We start from the raw sequence: 14,401 nt of genomic DNA on the forward strand, positions 1-14,401 counted from the left end.
GTTCTTTTGAGCTGAATTAAATTGCCAAAGCTGAGAAGTATAAGAAATCACTGCATATCAGCAGGATCTGGAAATAGCTTGGAATGGTTAGAATTTGAGATATATGTGAGGAGTGGGGAAAAGGAGGTTTCAGAGGCAAGGGTCAGATCATGAAAGGCCTAAGATGCCAAACCAAGGAGTTTACAGCTTACTCTATTGCAGCAAGCTGGAGATATTGTAGCAAACTTGAAGGTTTCAAGGAAAGGAGTGACACATCAGATTTGTATTTTACAAGATCCTGTTGGCTGCCGTTACAAGGGGGAGGAGGCCACACAGGAGGCCAGGAGATTGTCTGGTTAGGACAAGGGCTTGGAGTAATGGTGGCACATGAGTGCCAACGGACACGAGGGACAGATTCAGAGACAGTGAACTTGAGAGTGATGAGAAAGGATCTGTCTCATATTCCAAGGAGTGAATAGGGAGATTTCGGGGTGTTGTGTGACATACCCAAAGAGTTATCCAACGATTCAGGAAGAGTCAGACCTGGACATAAGGTCTTATTTTTTTTTTTCCTTCTTTTTTTTGTTTTGTTAATCCTCACCTGAGGGTATTTTGTCATTGCCTTTCAGAGAGAGTGGAAATGGAAGGGATAGGGGAGGAGAGAGAGAGAGGAAGAGAGAGAGAGAGAAACATCGATGTAAAAGAGACTCATCAACTGGTTGCCTGCCCTGACTGGGAGCAGGGAGCAAACCCACAACCCAAGCACATGCTCTTGACTGGTTATTGAACCCCCGACCCTTCAGTGTGTGGGCTGACACTCTAACCACTGAGCAACACAGGCCAGGGCCATAAATCTTCCCATCAATGCTCTGTTCTGAGGATTTAAGCATTTCTTTGTCTTTATGTTGGAAGTATTACAGATGTCCCCTTTGTTTTCTGTTTCTTCATTGACTCCTTACACCCTGCACCCGCCCCTCCCACCCTTCACCACGTTACTGTCTGTGTCCAGGGGCTATGCATCCAAGTTCCCCGGTTCTCTCTGTTCTGAGGAATTCTGAAGGGAAAGGAAACAGGTGGGTTGGATAGTTACTTGGCAGTCTTTTATCCAAGAGGCTTGGGTCTGCATTTTCAGGGAAACCCTTTTGCCCCTTTCTCCCCAGTACCGCCTATACACAACCATCTTTCCACCTGAGCAGAGCCACCTCCCAGCTCTAACCGCTCTCGAGCCCCCCATCTCTCTGAGGACAGGGAGGCAGTCACATTGTCTGGGGCCCCTCACCGTGCATCCTGCCGGGCTCTTCGGCCACTCCTCAGTGAGAATTAACAGGCCCCCAACCTTCGAGGCGGAGACGTAGTGAAAGGCGAGCAGGGCCCCTCAGCCACCAGCCTCTTTCCCTCTTTTCTATTTGCTTGTGGATTGAGATTCCTTTGAGGCTGTTGAGAGGGGACTGGCATGTTTCAAGCTATTGTACGCCTTGAGCGTCCGTAGACGCAAGCGGCGGACCTTCCCCACCCGCCACGTGCATCTATTTATAAAAATAAAATATATGTTTTCCCTAAGTGGCAGCCCTGACCAACTTTAAACTCATTTTTTCGTGAGAATTTTCAGCTGAAAATATTCAAGAACACCCGAATTGTGAGTAATATATTTATTTTCATAATATTCACTGCAAATTGATTTTTTTAAAATTGAATTCAAAATATCGTGGCGTGTGGGGATGGTTTCCGTCTTGGACGCGTGGCAGGTAACTGGTGAAGCAGTTTTAATTACTCCGCGATATTAAATGTCCTCTGTGCCAGGCACAGTGCGGGGCACACGCTGGTGTTCTCTCATCTGAGGGCAGGGGTGCAGGGGGAGGAGCGGCTGTGCGCGTTTCTCTCCGCCAGCCCCCTACACCGTGCCTTCCCCACGGTGCCTGAGCACACGTGCAGTCGTATGGAACCCGTGTCTCCACGCCGGACACATCCAGTCACTCTGCTTAAAACAAACGGCGCCGATGTTCTTGGATAAGACCAAGTTCAAGAGGGGGCTGGGATCACAGAATTCCCATGAAAAACCCTTCGACCTGTTCCTATTATTAACCCCCTGACACCCCTCTCCCACCCGCTAAGGAAAAGGAACACGTGGCCAGGGTCCATTTTGAACAACTTTTATTATATGTTTAGTGTTCTCTATACAAAAGAAATCAGTTTTTTTACAGTGATTCAAAAAAAATTCCGATAATTTTGGCCTTTTCGTTGCTCATGCAGTCAGTTTATAAGTCCGTGTATTAGATGGCCCTCCATGGCCCAGACGCCTTCCCTGCTGAAGGTCGTGCGTGACACCCTCCGTCGCATCTGTCGCTGACAGAGGTGGTTAATGCAAAGTAACTCACAAAAAGGAAAGGACACGGTGTGAGAGGGGTTAAAACAAGGTCTGCCATGGCGAGTTAAATCTTTAACCCATGGGAAAAAAAGACCAGGCAATTGGTGGGCGTGTGCATGTGAGAAGGGATGGAGACATGGGGGAAACGTTTTCCCGCCGAAAGGAACAAACTGGGATGGTCCAGCGCGGGTCGGAGGTGGGACCGGGACCCTGGCGACTGATGCTCAGCTCAGAGGGGTGTGAGGTTGGCAGAGAGCTGGAAGCCGGGTGGAGGGACAACACTGACTGGAGATGTTGCATTTGAGGATCAGAAAGAAAGAGTGGGGCAGGGTCATCTGATCTGCATCATTTTGGGGGAGAGAAAAGAGAGTGCACAAAATCCTGGATTCCTTTTCCCAGATTTTTGTGTTTATTGCTTCGCTGAAGTCTTCACATGTGCTGCAGCCCAGCCAATCCCAGGGCGGCAGAGCTCCCCAGGGCCCCGCTGCCCCGTGGCACCTCGGGGCCAGGGGTGGGGTGGACAGAGCCCTTGACACCCTCGCTTCCGAGGGACACAGCGTGCTGGGGGTCGATGTGCTACGAGCAAGAGGCAAGTCCGGGCTTCACAGTGACAAACGCCAGTCACCTCGTCCCCCTTCTCCCGGCCTGGGTCCGCCCTCACCACCACAGGCTGGCACACACGGCCTGGTCTTGGACTCAGAAAAATCCTTTGCGTCTTTCACTGTGGGGGGTGTGGGAGAACAGGAAAGGGGTACAGAGGGTGACTAGCAGGGCGGAGCTAAGTAACACCCCCGTTTCCAAGGAGGCAGCTGGCGGGGAGATGCAAGAACACTGGACAGGGAGTTCGAGGGCCCGAGCTCAAGCCCTAACCTCCCCATGGATTACTGGCTGTGTGGTCCCGGGCAAACCCCTCCACCTCCCCGGATGTTAGTGTCCTTGGCTGTACGACGAGTCATTTCATTGAGATCAGCTCTGATGCCTTCACACTCGGAGATCTGAGCCCCATCCTGCACCTATTTCACGTCCACCCTTATTTCGAAACACCATTTAATACTAATTTACTGACGGAGGAGCACTGGTTTGGGGTGTGTCTTGAGACACTGGTTGGTGGGGGCTGTGGCTTCCCTGGAGGGTGGCATCTCCCTCGGACCGGCCTCTGACCCTGTCTCAGAGAAGCCTGCTTATGAGGGGAGGGGACGGAGGTGCTGCTCAGGCTGCGGGCGGCCCAGGAGCGGGGCTCTGCCCAGAACCCCGCGTCTCCTGTCATTTCAAACTGTTTCACTTGTTTGACTCTGATTAAAAAAACCCCCCACAAAACCCAGACACCTCCTACACGCTACTCCCAAGTCACCGTGCGAAGCCCAGCCGGGATCTGTGGGGCGTTTTCTTTCTAGTGGACCCGTGCTTGGCAGGGCCCCCCCGGATTCGTGATCACGGTGTCACGAGTGGGGAGCGCTCTGTGCCTATACTGCGGGCACTTGCCACCCTCGCCCTGAGGAGTGGTTCCTTGGCACCAGCCCCTGCAGGGCAAGTCCCCCCTCCGTCCGTCACCGCTGTTTGCTACGCTCTGTGACTTTGGCTCTGACCTTGCGAAGGGCTCCCGGCGCCTTAAAGGGCCACTGCCTGCGCTGTGCCTGGGGCTGGCTCACTCTCCTTTGCATCAGACTTGTTCTCGCTTGGTTTTGCCCTCTGCAGTGGCCCAGAGGGGGCCCGGGCCGGGCAGCCTTTCTTCTGCCCCAGATCGCACACTGCACCCCACACAGCCCTTCACATCTCATCTCACGCGAGCCTGGGTCTGGACCCAGCCTCTCCGAGACGATGTCATAAACTGCATTCTTCCTCCCGAGGAGCTGCCCGCCATGTGGCCTCGGTCTGCCGTTTGTGTCCGTGTGAGGGTGCTGGGTGGGGATGGGGGAGCAGTCCCTTAGCTGGGAAACCCACAGATACTCCTGGGTCTGTTTCCACCCCTTTGCTAAGGCCAGCTGCTCAGGGAAACGATGAACTATTTGCCGGCAGCGGACACCCCTCGCAGGGCGAGCAGTATTGGCACTGGCTGCCGCGCAGGCAGGTGGAATCTGCTCTGGACCTTGGGGCTCGGGGGAAGGGAGTGGACCCGATATTTCCAACCTCGCAGGCAAAGGCAGTGGACAAGGGAAGGAGCCAGTCTGATCTTTGGCTTAAACTCAGCCCTCTCCTCAAAAGCCAGGCAAGAGAGAACCGGTCCCATTCTCCGGAAGCTAGGCAGGGTGGGGGGCAGCTGTCCCCTGGCCCTACAGCGGGTGCTCCTCCGACACGGGCCTCCTTGCTCCCCAGGTGGGCCCACGCCCCCCATGTAGGGGGAGGTATTCAACAGGGGACTGACTAGGGGAGACCGAGGCACCAAAATACACTTGCCCGAGGGGCAGGGCTCAGGAGGCGGGCTGCTCCTCAGCTCCCCCGGGGGTGTGGATGCCCTGTCTTGCCCAGCCTTGCAGACCAAGGTCTCTCTCTAAAGCTTCTCCCTTCGAGCCTGGGCCACTGGCAGCTCACACGCTCAGAGGGCTCCCAATCAATGCCATTCTGTCCCAAGCGAGGCCAGGCGGGGGGGCAGCTGTCTCCTGGCCCTACAGCAGGATGCTCACCGGACACTGGCCGGCAGCCCCGAGAAGGCAGGGGCCATACCTGACTTCACCATGGTATTCACGGCTCAGAGCCCGGCTCACAGTCGATGTTCAAGAGGCGATGCCAGTGTGGCTCAGCTGGTTGAGCGTTGGCCCATGCACCGAGAGTTGCCGGTTCGATTCCCGGTCAGGGCACATGCCCAGGTTGTAGGCTAGATCCCCAGTGGGGGATGTGCAGGAGGCAGCTGATTGATGGATCTCTCTCTCTCTCTAAATCAATAAAAACATAAAAGAGTAGATGCTGAGCGATCATCGCAGCACAGGCAATAAACTTGTAGTCACGGTGAGATGACCTACACTTCTCCCCACTCCGGGCCCCCCAGCCAGACAGGCCGAAGCACCAATGGTATCGCCCTCTCCCGGCATGGTTGTTGGGTGTTTTGGGGTGACTGTTTGAGAGCCCTGGCTGGCAGGGAGTGGGGACAATACTTTTCTCCTGAGCTGGGTGGGTTCTGGCACCGTGCCATGAAAAATGGACGTTCTTCTCCCTGGAAGGGCTGCCTCCCTAACCTTGACCCTGACCCTGACCCACATCTCTCTCTAAGCACCTGCCACCTGTGCTTGGGGAAAACTTGGTTCTTCAGGCCCAGGTTTGCTCTTGCCTGCCATGATGGCATGGTGGTGTGGGCGAGGGGGTAGGATAGAGCCGAGCAGGGCGTAAACGGGGAGTGAAGACAGGCTGAGGAACCACTGCTCCCCAAGACCCAGTGGTAGCGGGGCCCTCCCCTGGCCACCAGCTGTGCAGCAGACTCTGTAGAAGTAGGGGGATGGGCCCGATGACTTCTCACAGTCCTGCTTGCCCTAAGAGACTGTTTCCGGTGCAGTAAGTTCATCAGTGTGTGTGGTGCAACATGGACGCAGGGCCTGAGAAACGATCTTGCTCAGACAGAGTGTTTTCTGAAAAGGCCGGTCCTTTCATTCAGGCCACAGGCTCTCTTCCCTGGCACTCCCTTCAGGGGCCCGGGGTCCAGGCTGCAGGAATACCCGGCTGTGTCCGGGCAGATGTCAGAGGAAGGCCAGGGGAGGGGACCCCTGAGCTCACTCCCCAGCCCCCTGCTATCCACCCTGTCCCTGTCCCCATGAGAGAGCTGCCCCTTGGGCTTCTAGGTAGCAAACCTGCCCGTGATTCCCAGGTTCAAACAAACAACTGGCTCAGCTCTGGGCTATGGTTTCTTACCTACAGACAGAGAATGTGTATCTGTGGGCTTGGCCTTCACCGACTGGTCACTAAGTGATGCAGGCAGAGCTAATACCTTTGCGGCTTATACACGTGGCAAATGCTGCTTCCATAAAGTCTCTGAAGGACACAGCCCCGTTCCTGCCCAGGTCCCTGTCCAGCAGCTGGAGGCTCAACTCAGAGGCTGTGTCTGTGGCAGGTGGCCCATCACAGGGTCAGCGTCCCCCTCCTGAACCCGACGCTAGCTGCAGCGACAGCTAAAGATTCCTCTCGGGCTCAAGCTCTCTCCTCGGAGACTAGGTACCTTTGGTTTTGAGAGCGGGTTAGTGGGGTGGACGAAGGCAGGGCCTTGGGTCTCGGAGCCCTGCAGGCAGGTCTGCGAATGTCTCCTCTGGGCCACGGGCCGCAGGGCATGTGTGAAGTGGTTGCTTCTGGTTCTGCTGTGATGCTTGCATAGGCCGCCCGCTCTCCTTGAGACAGACCTTGCTGGAGGCTTGCAGGGAGGGCTGGCGCCCGGGACCGCAGGGACACGGCAGAGTTGCGTAAGGCATACGAAGAGAGGCGCCCCGAGTCCTCCAGCCAGGCTCCACAGCATGGCTCGGGTGCTGTCCCGCGGGGTGCCGACAGGGAAACCCCCTACGGGAAGGACACCCCATCTGTACAGTTGCAATGTTATAGAGAACCGACCGAAGAGATGACAGCTTCAGAGGTGAAGGGGGAGCAGTGCTTTACACCCACCGCCCCACCAGCCAAGCTTCTGCACCACAAGGCCCCATCTCCTGGAGGGCACGGCGCAGACCCTGGCCCGGTGGGGGGCACCCTCTCCTCTGGGAGACAGTGGGCGTGGCCCTCACGCCTAGTCCGGGGTGTCCCTGATGGGGAGGAAGGAGTCCAAACCCAGTCTTTTTCTCCTCTCTCGAGGTGAGCACGGCTCCCCAGGGACCGGGGGCCTGGTTTTCTGCTGCTTGAGGTCCCCAGTCACTGGAGTGGAAGTTCTTTCCATCAGGGCCCGCGCCTGCTCCTCACACGCCTCCATCAGTCAGGGCAGCTCTTGTCCCGGACACTCTGGAGGATCGGGCAGGGTAACAGGGAGGAGCAGGAGGTAGCCCACCTCCCGGCTGAGCCAGAGCCAGGCAAGCAGCCCTGTCCGCCCTCTCCCTGCCAACAATACTGTCATTTTTCCGGAAAGGAGCCAAGCCCAGCTCAGCAACTGACAAGGCCGAGGCGATGGGTTGCGGGCACGGGGAGGCATACGGAGAGAAAGGCATCTCTCGAAATCACTGGCCCGCGCGGTTGGAATACTACGGCTTTTCTGTATGTTCCTTTATGGACCAAAGCTTTTTTACCCATCGTTGCAGTTTTTTGGGGGGGTTGGAGGGGCGGGGAGAGCATCCACCTATTCTTTCTTTTCCCAGGGATACTTCAGAAGGAAAGAAAAGTGGAGACATTGGGTCTGAAGGGGAAGATGCATAAAGCAAAATAAAGGCAATGAAAAGTACCAGAACCGACAGGGAGTGGTGAGTGTATGCCGAGGTCAAGGGCAGGCAGTGCGGGGGGAAGGCTCAGGGCGGCTGTGAGGCTGAGCAGGGGCCCGGGTGCCCTCCAGCTGAGCTCGGCCGTGGCTCGAGCTCTCCCCGACCGATGGCACCTGGTGTGTGGGTCATTGGGAGGGGGCTTATGGTTGGCTGGGTGGTCAGTAGTCCTCACAGCTTGGCAGACCCCCACATGGTTGTACCCTTGTCCATGAGGGTAGCGGCGGCTCTGTCGCCCCCGCGCCTCTCCCCCCACTTGGAAAGCAGTGGCTGTGCCTGGGCTCCGCTAGGCCAGAGAGTAGATGGCGTTGACGGGCGACGTGGCCTCCGAGCTCTCGTTGCCTTCGGTCTCCTCCTTGTCCTTTTTGACCGTGTACTGGCCGATGAAGGAGCCGTCCTCGTTGAACTGGCCCTCGCCGCCCTCGCCATAGTCCACCAGGCTGTCGTCACTCTCCTGCTGCTTGATGGTGCCGTCCAGCGACGTCTGGCTCCCCTGCAGGGGCTTGTTGTCCTCGTCACTGGCCGGAGAGAGACGGGGAATCAGAGCTGGCCCAGCCCAGTCTGCCCACACCCTGGGGCGGGGCAGGGCTGGCCTCTTGCCACGCACAGGCACTATGGGCTACACAGCGCCGAGAGGACCGGTCCTCAGGGACCACCCAGTCCAGACAGTTCCACAGACGGGAAACTATGGCCCGGAGGCCAAGCAGCTTCTCCCAGTGAGGGGGAAAGCTGGTGCAGAGCTGGCTCAGGAGCCCACACTTGACTCCTGGTCTGGGGTCCTCTCCATGGGGCTGGGCCACTCTCTGGGATGGGAGGGAGCAGGCAGAGGACTGTCACCCTGGATGAGGCAGAGCCAGCTGCTGGGAGACCAGGCGGATGGGGAGTCAGGATGGGCGAGCCCTTCTCTTAGCCCAGTGGTCGGCAAACTCATTAGTCAACAGAGCCAAATATCAACAGTACAACGATTGAAATTTCTTTTGAGAGCCAAATTTTTTAAACTTACTACTATAGTTACCTACTATATAGGTAGGTAACTTAATTAGGGGACTCCTAAGCTGGCCTTTGCTAAAAACTCAAGGGGCCAAAGAGCTGCATGTGGCTCGCGAGCCGCAGTTTGCCGACCACTGCTCTAACTGAGCTACCGGCCAGGGCTGATGTGTGACTTTGGAAAGGCTCTGCCCTTGACAGAAAGCCAGGGTCTGGGCCTTAAAGAAACAAACCTCTGCCCTGCCCCTCCCCTTCTCAGCCCAGGTGTTGTTTCTCTCCCCCCGCCTCTCTCCTCTCTCTTGTTTATCTACAAACAGATGCTGTTGTTTCAGGCTAGCAAGTGAAAGAGGGCGTGACATGCTGATTAACAGGTGAGACCAGAAACACCGCTCAAAGGATCCTGTAGCTCCGAGGCCCCTCTGTGCAGGGCGGGCTGGGAGGCTGGTGGTGAGAGTGGCAGCTGCCCACTGTGCCTGCGGTCCCCCAGCAGGTGAGGCACCCGAGTGGGCCAGCATCTGCTCAGGCACCACATCCCCTCTCGCGGCTGGGAAACTGCCCTTTAGGTTCAGAGGGTGGCTGGGTGCTGCTGGCTGCGCTTCAGAGGGGAACCAGCTCCCAGGCAGGAGGCAGTGGGACCAGCAATGAGGATCTGGGTCCCGGTAGGCGGGACCATAGCGATGCCAGGTGGTCTGAGCAGACACACACCCTCCCCTCCCTCCGCAGATCCCAAGCCACACTCAACACTCCTTCCTGGGTGGGCGGGGAAACAGGCCGAGTGGCCATTATCCTGGGGAGTGCGGTCTGGCCTCTAACAGCAGTGCTGGGCGAAGGCAGCTGTCGGGAAGGCGCGAGTGAAAGCGGAGGTGCTGGGCATTGGCAGATGGAAGGCTATCAGCCCACTCCCCCCACGCTACGAGTGATCGCGGCCCCATTCACAGCCCCACTGTGTTCTCTGAGGCTGAGCTGCGGGAGAGGGGCCGAGTGAGGGAAGCGGGGCTCACCTTTTGAGACCTAGCAGAGTTTTTTAAAATTCGAAGATCTAAATTGGTTTTATTAAGCGATTCATAAATTGGGCTGCATCCCATCTAGCAACTAGATTCTAACTACCTGGCCCCTTTCCCCGCCGGCCAGGCTCTTTCACAGGCATTCCCTCCCCAGAGCTCTCCCCCACCCGCAGAAACACGAGGCTGCGTCTGTGACGAGGGAATTGCAGGCACCGAAGGAACACGTGACCACTGGACAGGAAAGGGAGGCCCTCTCCGGGGGGGAGGCAGGGAAGAGGACCCAGGTCTGGAAGGGACAGACCTCTCGGAGGGAAGATGAGGGAAGCCAGAATGACGGGGGACCCTGCTCTAGCCTCTGTCAGCCTTCCTTCCAAGAACCCTTCGAGGGCAGGTAGACAAGGGAGGAGGAGGCAGAGGGAGCCCCAGCGAGAGGTGCTCCCCTTGGGCATTAGCAGATGGGCCTGTGCGCCTAGAAACTTGTCTTTTCCTCTGATGTATTCATTTCGGCCCTTGGTCCGTTTAGGACTCTTGGACTCATCCCAGTAGGGGCTCTAGGATGAATGCTGCAGACCCCACCCCCTCCCCAGCCAAAGCTGAGGGGGGTGTGTGTGCACGTGGGGGTGCATGGTCCGTGCATGCGGCAGGAGTGGGTGGGGAGGAGGCAGGGGTTTTGCCCACCAGCTTTGGCGTCTGGGGGAGGAGAGGTGCCTGTGCAAACACGTGTTCCCAAACACATTCTCCCAGCACAGGCTGCCTGGTCCGGTGTCTGGGGGCCTCACCCCCCCTCGGTGGCTACACTGAGGGTCTGGGGGAGAGAACGCCCCACAGCCTTGGGAACTGATGACCAGGGAACAGCTTATGGAGGAGCCGGGCCCCACCCGGGTCCTGAGGACCGTCGGGAGGGGCCTCTCCTGCCTGCCCCCTTGGGAGGCTTGCGGGGATGTTGGATGGACGTGGTCCTTAAGCCGCCAGACAGGCTCCAGTGTGGGCAGTGACTCTGCTGCCCATTGATCTGCTCTGCTTGCCAGGCTGCTGACGGGCAGAGTGGCGGAGGCCCAGGAAGGGATAAGGAGGTCAGAGGAGGACAGGGATGACCTGGCCCCAGAGAGGGACTGGCTGGGGTGGGGAAGGAGGGCTCTGATGAGAGCATGTCCTCCTGCCCCCACTTGGTCTGGGAATGACCCACCAACACACTGTTCCTCAACTCAAAATACACTCGCCGTCAAAACAGGCAGATTGCCACTCTGCTAAGCCAGATACGAAGGCCTGGGGACAGTCACTGGGCCAGATGCTTCTCTAAGGCCTATTTCAGCCTCCAGCCCAGATATATTGTTCAAGTTCATGAGGAAAAGGCCTAGGACACCCCGCCCCACTACCACCCGTGCCCTTTCCCCCTCACCTAGCCCACCCTTCAGGACAATCCAGCTTCCCCGGGGCATTGTCTTCAGGGTTGGAATGGGGTGTAGGCAGCGAGGAAGCCGAGAGCCCAGCTCACTTCATAGCACAGAGGATCCCGGGCTTGTTTTCGGAGTAAAAAGCTGGGAACACGTGTAAAGAGCCCGATCGATCTTAGCTGCGCAGCTGACCGATAAGGGGCCGTGCACGTGTGTCGGGCAGCGTGGGGGCAGCCGTGTTCGGCACAATCAGGACGAGCAGGTGCTGCTGGGGACAGAGGTGACCGCCCAGTGGGCGATGGGGGAGGACCTAGGTCCAGTGGCCGTCAGCCAGGCCCCGCTGCCGAGGGGAGGGCCCTGCTCAGGGCAGCGAGGACAGCCACCCGACAGGGGCCACTGCGTGCCTACAGGAGCCAAGGAGACCACCCACCTGTAGTCGAATGAGCCATCCTCTTCTTTGGGGTCTTCGGGGCCAAGGGGAACATCCTTCTTTTCTCGCACTTGGTCAGCAAGAGAAGCAAAGACACAGACATGAGGACCGAGTGTGTCTCTCTCTGCAGGGCCCTGACCGCCGAGCCAGGAGACACCACCTTTGGGTTCATTCTCCCTTTCAACAGGGCGTCAGCGATGCCTCCCTTGTTCTTGCTTCCACATTGAATCAGCTGCCAAGTTGATTCTGTCTCCTCCTCCTCCTTCCCCCCCCCGCCCCGCCTGCCTCCCCAGGGTAGTGGTCGGCAAACTCATTAGTCCACAGAGCCAAAAATCAACAGTACAACGATTGAAATTTCTTTTGAGAGCCAAATTTTTTAAACTTCTTCTAACGTCACTTCTTCAAAATAGACTCGCCCAGGCCGTGGTATTCTGTGGAAGAGCCACACTCAAGGGGCCAAAGAGCCACATGTGGCTCACGAGCCGCAGTTTGCCGACCACTGCCCCGGGGGCTTCTTACATCTCCACCCACAACTAAATGCTCCTCCCCACTGGCCCCCACACCTCTCCCCAAGGTCTTCCCTAAACACCAAATGGGTGAAATCCTCTCTTTGGCACCTTCCTTACTATGTGTTGTAGTTGAGTGTGTGTTTCTTACGCCGGTGACAGAATGCCAGTTCTGTCCCTGAGCGTGGGGCACCATGTGCTTCTCCAAAGCTCCTCGCCACGTGCTGTGGCCTCAGGTGTTTGCATGGCTCCCTCCCCCCACCTCTGCGATTTGAAAACATCCACCAAGGCCCTGTCTTGTGCTGTGCTCCTCCTGTGCCCGCTGACATGTCCTTGAGGGGGAGATGTCTTTCCTTCTAGAATCCTTAGCACCCAGCAGGTCATGAAGGAATGACTCTTTATGTATCCTTTTTGGGGCATAAAGAAGGATAATCACCCCCATTTTAGGGGAGGAAAACAGGCGTTAAGAGGTGAGGAACATGTCACATAAATTGGCAACAAACTGAGTCTAGAGTGAAGACGAGGGCCCAGATGTCATGGCTCCTGGTGCCCTCAGCTTTCTAAGGGGGCCCCTTTCTCATGGACAAAGGAAGGCTCGGCATCCGCCTGAGGCGTTCTTCAGGGGGTCCAGTTCCATTTGGACCAGGGACGTGAACTCAGTAAGGCCGCCCACCTCCCTAACTCTGGCTTTCTCTCTTACAGAAGAAAAACAGTCCCAACACAGCACAACAGCGTGAAAGAAGCATCCTTCACTGGAACAAGAATGAGGATTTCCTGCCCTGCCTCACTTCAAGGAGGGACACAACTCTTCAGAGTCCTAGGGTCTGCGGGTAAGGGGGCAGGGGAAGGAGGAAGTCTCCGCTCTCTGAGTCTGGAGGAGGATGTGTTCCCCAGGATGGAGACAAGCAGGCACTGGGAGCATGGGGCGTGTGTGGCCACCGGGGCTATGGGGGCAAGGGACAGTTTCACTCTGCAACTGGGCAGGGTTTTCACTCTCACGGTCATCCATTACCCTGACTCCTGTCACCCTGCCCAATCCATCGCAGACAGAGGGCTGTCTTGCCCATTTGAAAACAGTATTTCCAGAAACAAGAAAGCCAGAGGTCCTTGTTCTTTGACCTTGGTTTGTCTGGGCTGGAGGATCTTGAGGCCCACAGAAGAGAAATGCCCCCTTGGACTCTAGGGAAGCCCAAAGCCCTTGAAGGGCCAGGAGGGACCCTGTCAGTGCGCCCTGCCCCTCAGCCTCTGCCTGCTCCTCACGTGGGAGCTGCTGTCCTGTTAGGGTGTCTGCCATGGCGTCCTAACTGTGCTGAGAGCCCAACGCTGCAGCCTCTCTCCTGGCTATGCTGCTTCTGTCCAGACCCTCCTCACTACACTCTCTCTCACGATTGGAGCATATACCTCTCTTCCTTCTTCTTGGACACAGGGTTCTAATGAGATTCGGTCTGAAAAAAGCCCATTTACTGAGCAGATGGATGGTGAGTCAAGGGAAGGAGGGTCATGCTTAACAGAGACCAGGGCTCCTCCCATGCCCTCTCTGGAGCTGCCTGGACCGCTCCATCCGCCCAACTCAAGCAACTTAATTAACTCAAGAGCTTTCCGGCAGGTCTAAGATGCACAGAACAGGCAAGAGGATTGTTTCTTGGCTAGCGTTAGGCTCACTGAGAACAGAGCCCCCCGATTTGGCAGGGGACCTGGTGACGCACAGGAAAGCTTGCTGGCCAGTCCCCAAGCCCCCTCCTCTGACACATCCTACCTGGGTACTTGCCACCACGGCTCCTCTTGATGAAACAGACGATGAGCAGGATCAGCACCAGGAGGGCTATGGCGCACATGAGCCCAATGAACCAGCCCTGGGTGGCGATGTCGGCCCGGTTGTTGGTGTAAGCTGCGGGGAGGCCAGAAGCAAACACATGAAGGACTTTGCATGGGCGAAGGTGAGGAGGGAGAGGTGAGGAAAGAACTTCAGCTATTTCACATCGGTGTCATTCCTAGAGCCTCATGCTACCATCTAGCAGCCCTCTGGCCCGAACTATGCGATACAGAGACAACGAAAAAATAATTAAGGAGCCAAGGTCAAAAGGTTGGAAAAGAGGCCAAGGAAGGGGGAGCAGGGAGCAGAATAAGCGGCAGAAGGCTGGCAGGCCCTTTAGGAAGGAAGGTTTCCTAAGGAGGAAGCATGGCATTTGTGCAAACCACATGCTGGTCACAGCCTGGCAGGGGTTGAGGGAGGCCAGGGATGGGCCCGGACAGGCCACAGAGGTACGATTCCCATGAGTGAGCCTGGGGGAGGAAACGAAGCCTGGGTGCCACCCATCAGGGAACAGGGCGTGGTCACGATGCAAACCCCCCTTATACGAACACAGG

At 57.0% G+C, this 14,401-nt stretch overlaps 1 protein-coding gene across 6 annotated transcripts in view; it reads right to left on the reverse strand.

Annotated features, from left to right (window-relative positions):
* Window positions 1-7,669: 7,669 nt before the first annotated feature.
* NFASC (neurofascin) overlaps window positions 7,670-14,401 on the reverse strand; it is a 75,121-nt gene continuing 68,389 nt past the window's right edge. For all 6 annotated transcript variants that reach the window (XM_054711474.1, XM_054711472.1, XM_054711473.1 and 3 more), the window contains 3 exons: window positions 13,791-13,922; window positions 11,529-11,598; window positions 7,670-8,231 (listed from right to left, as the gene is read on the reverse strand). In XM_054711474.1, the coding sequence (XP_054567449.1) occupies window positions 8,000-8,231; window positions 11,529-11,598; window positions 13,791-13,922 (434 nt within the window). In that variant the 3' untranslated portion in view covers window positions 7,670-7,999. The remainder of the gene's footprint in view (window positions 8,232-11,528; window positions 11,599-13,790; window positions 13,923-14,401) is intronic.

The sequence above is a fragment of the Eptesicus fuscus genome, chromosome 22 (assembly GCF_027574615.1).
Source record: "Eptesicus fuscus isolate TK198812 chromosome 22, DD_ASM_mEF_20220401, whole genome shotgun sequence".
Taxonomy (NCBI): Eukaryota; Metazoa; Chordata; class Mammalia; order Chiroptera; family Vespertilionidae; genus Eptesicus; species Eptesicus fuscus.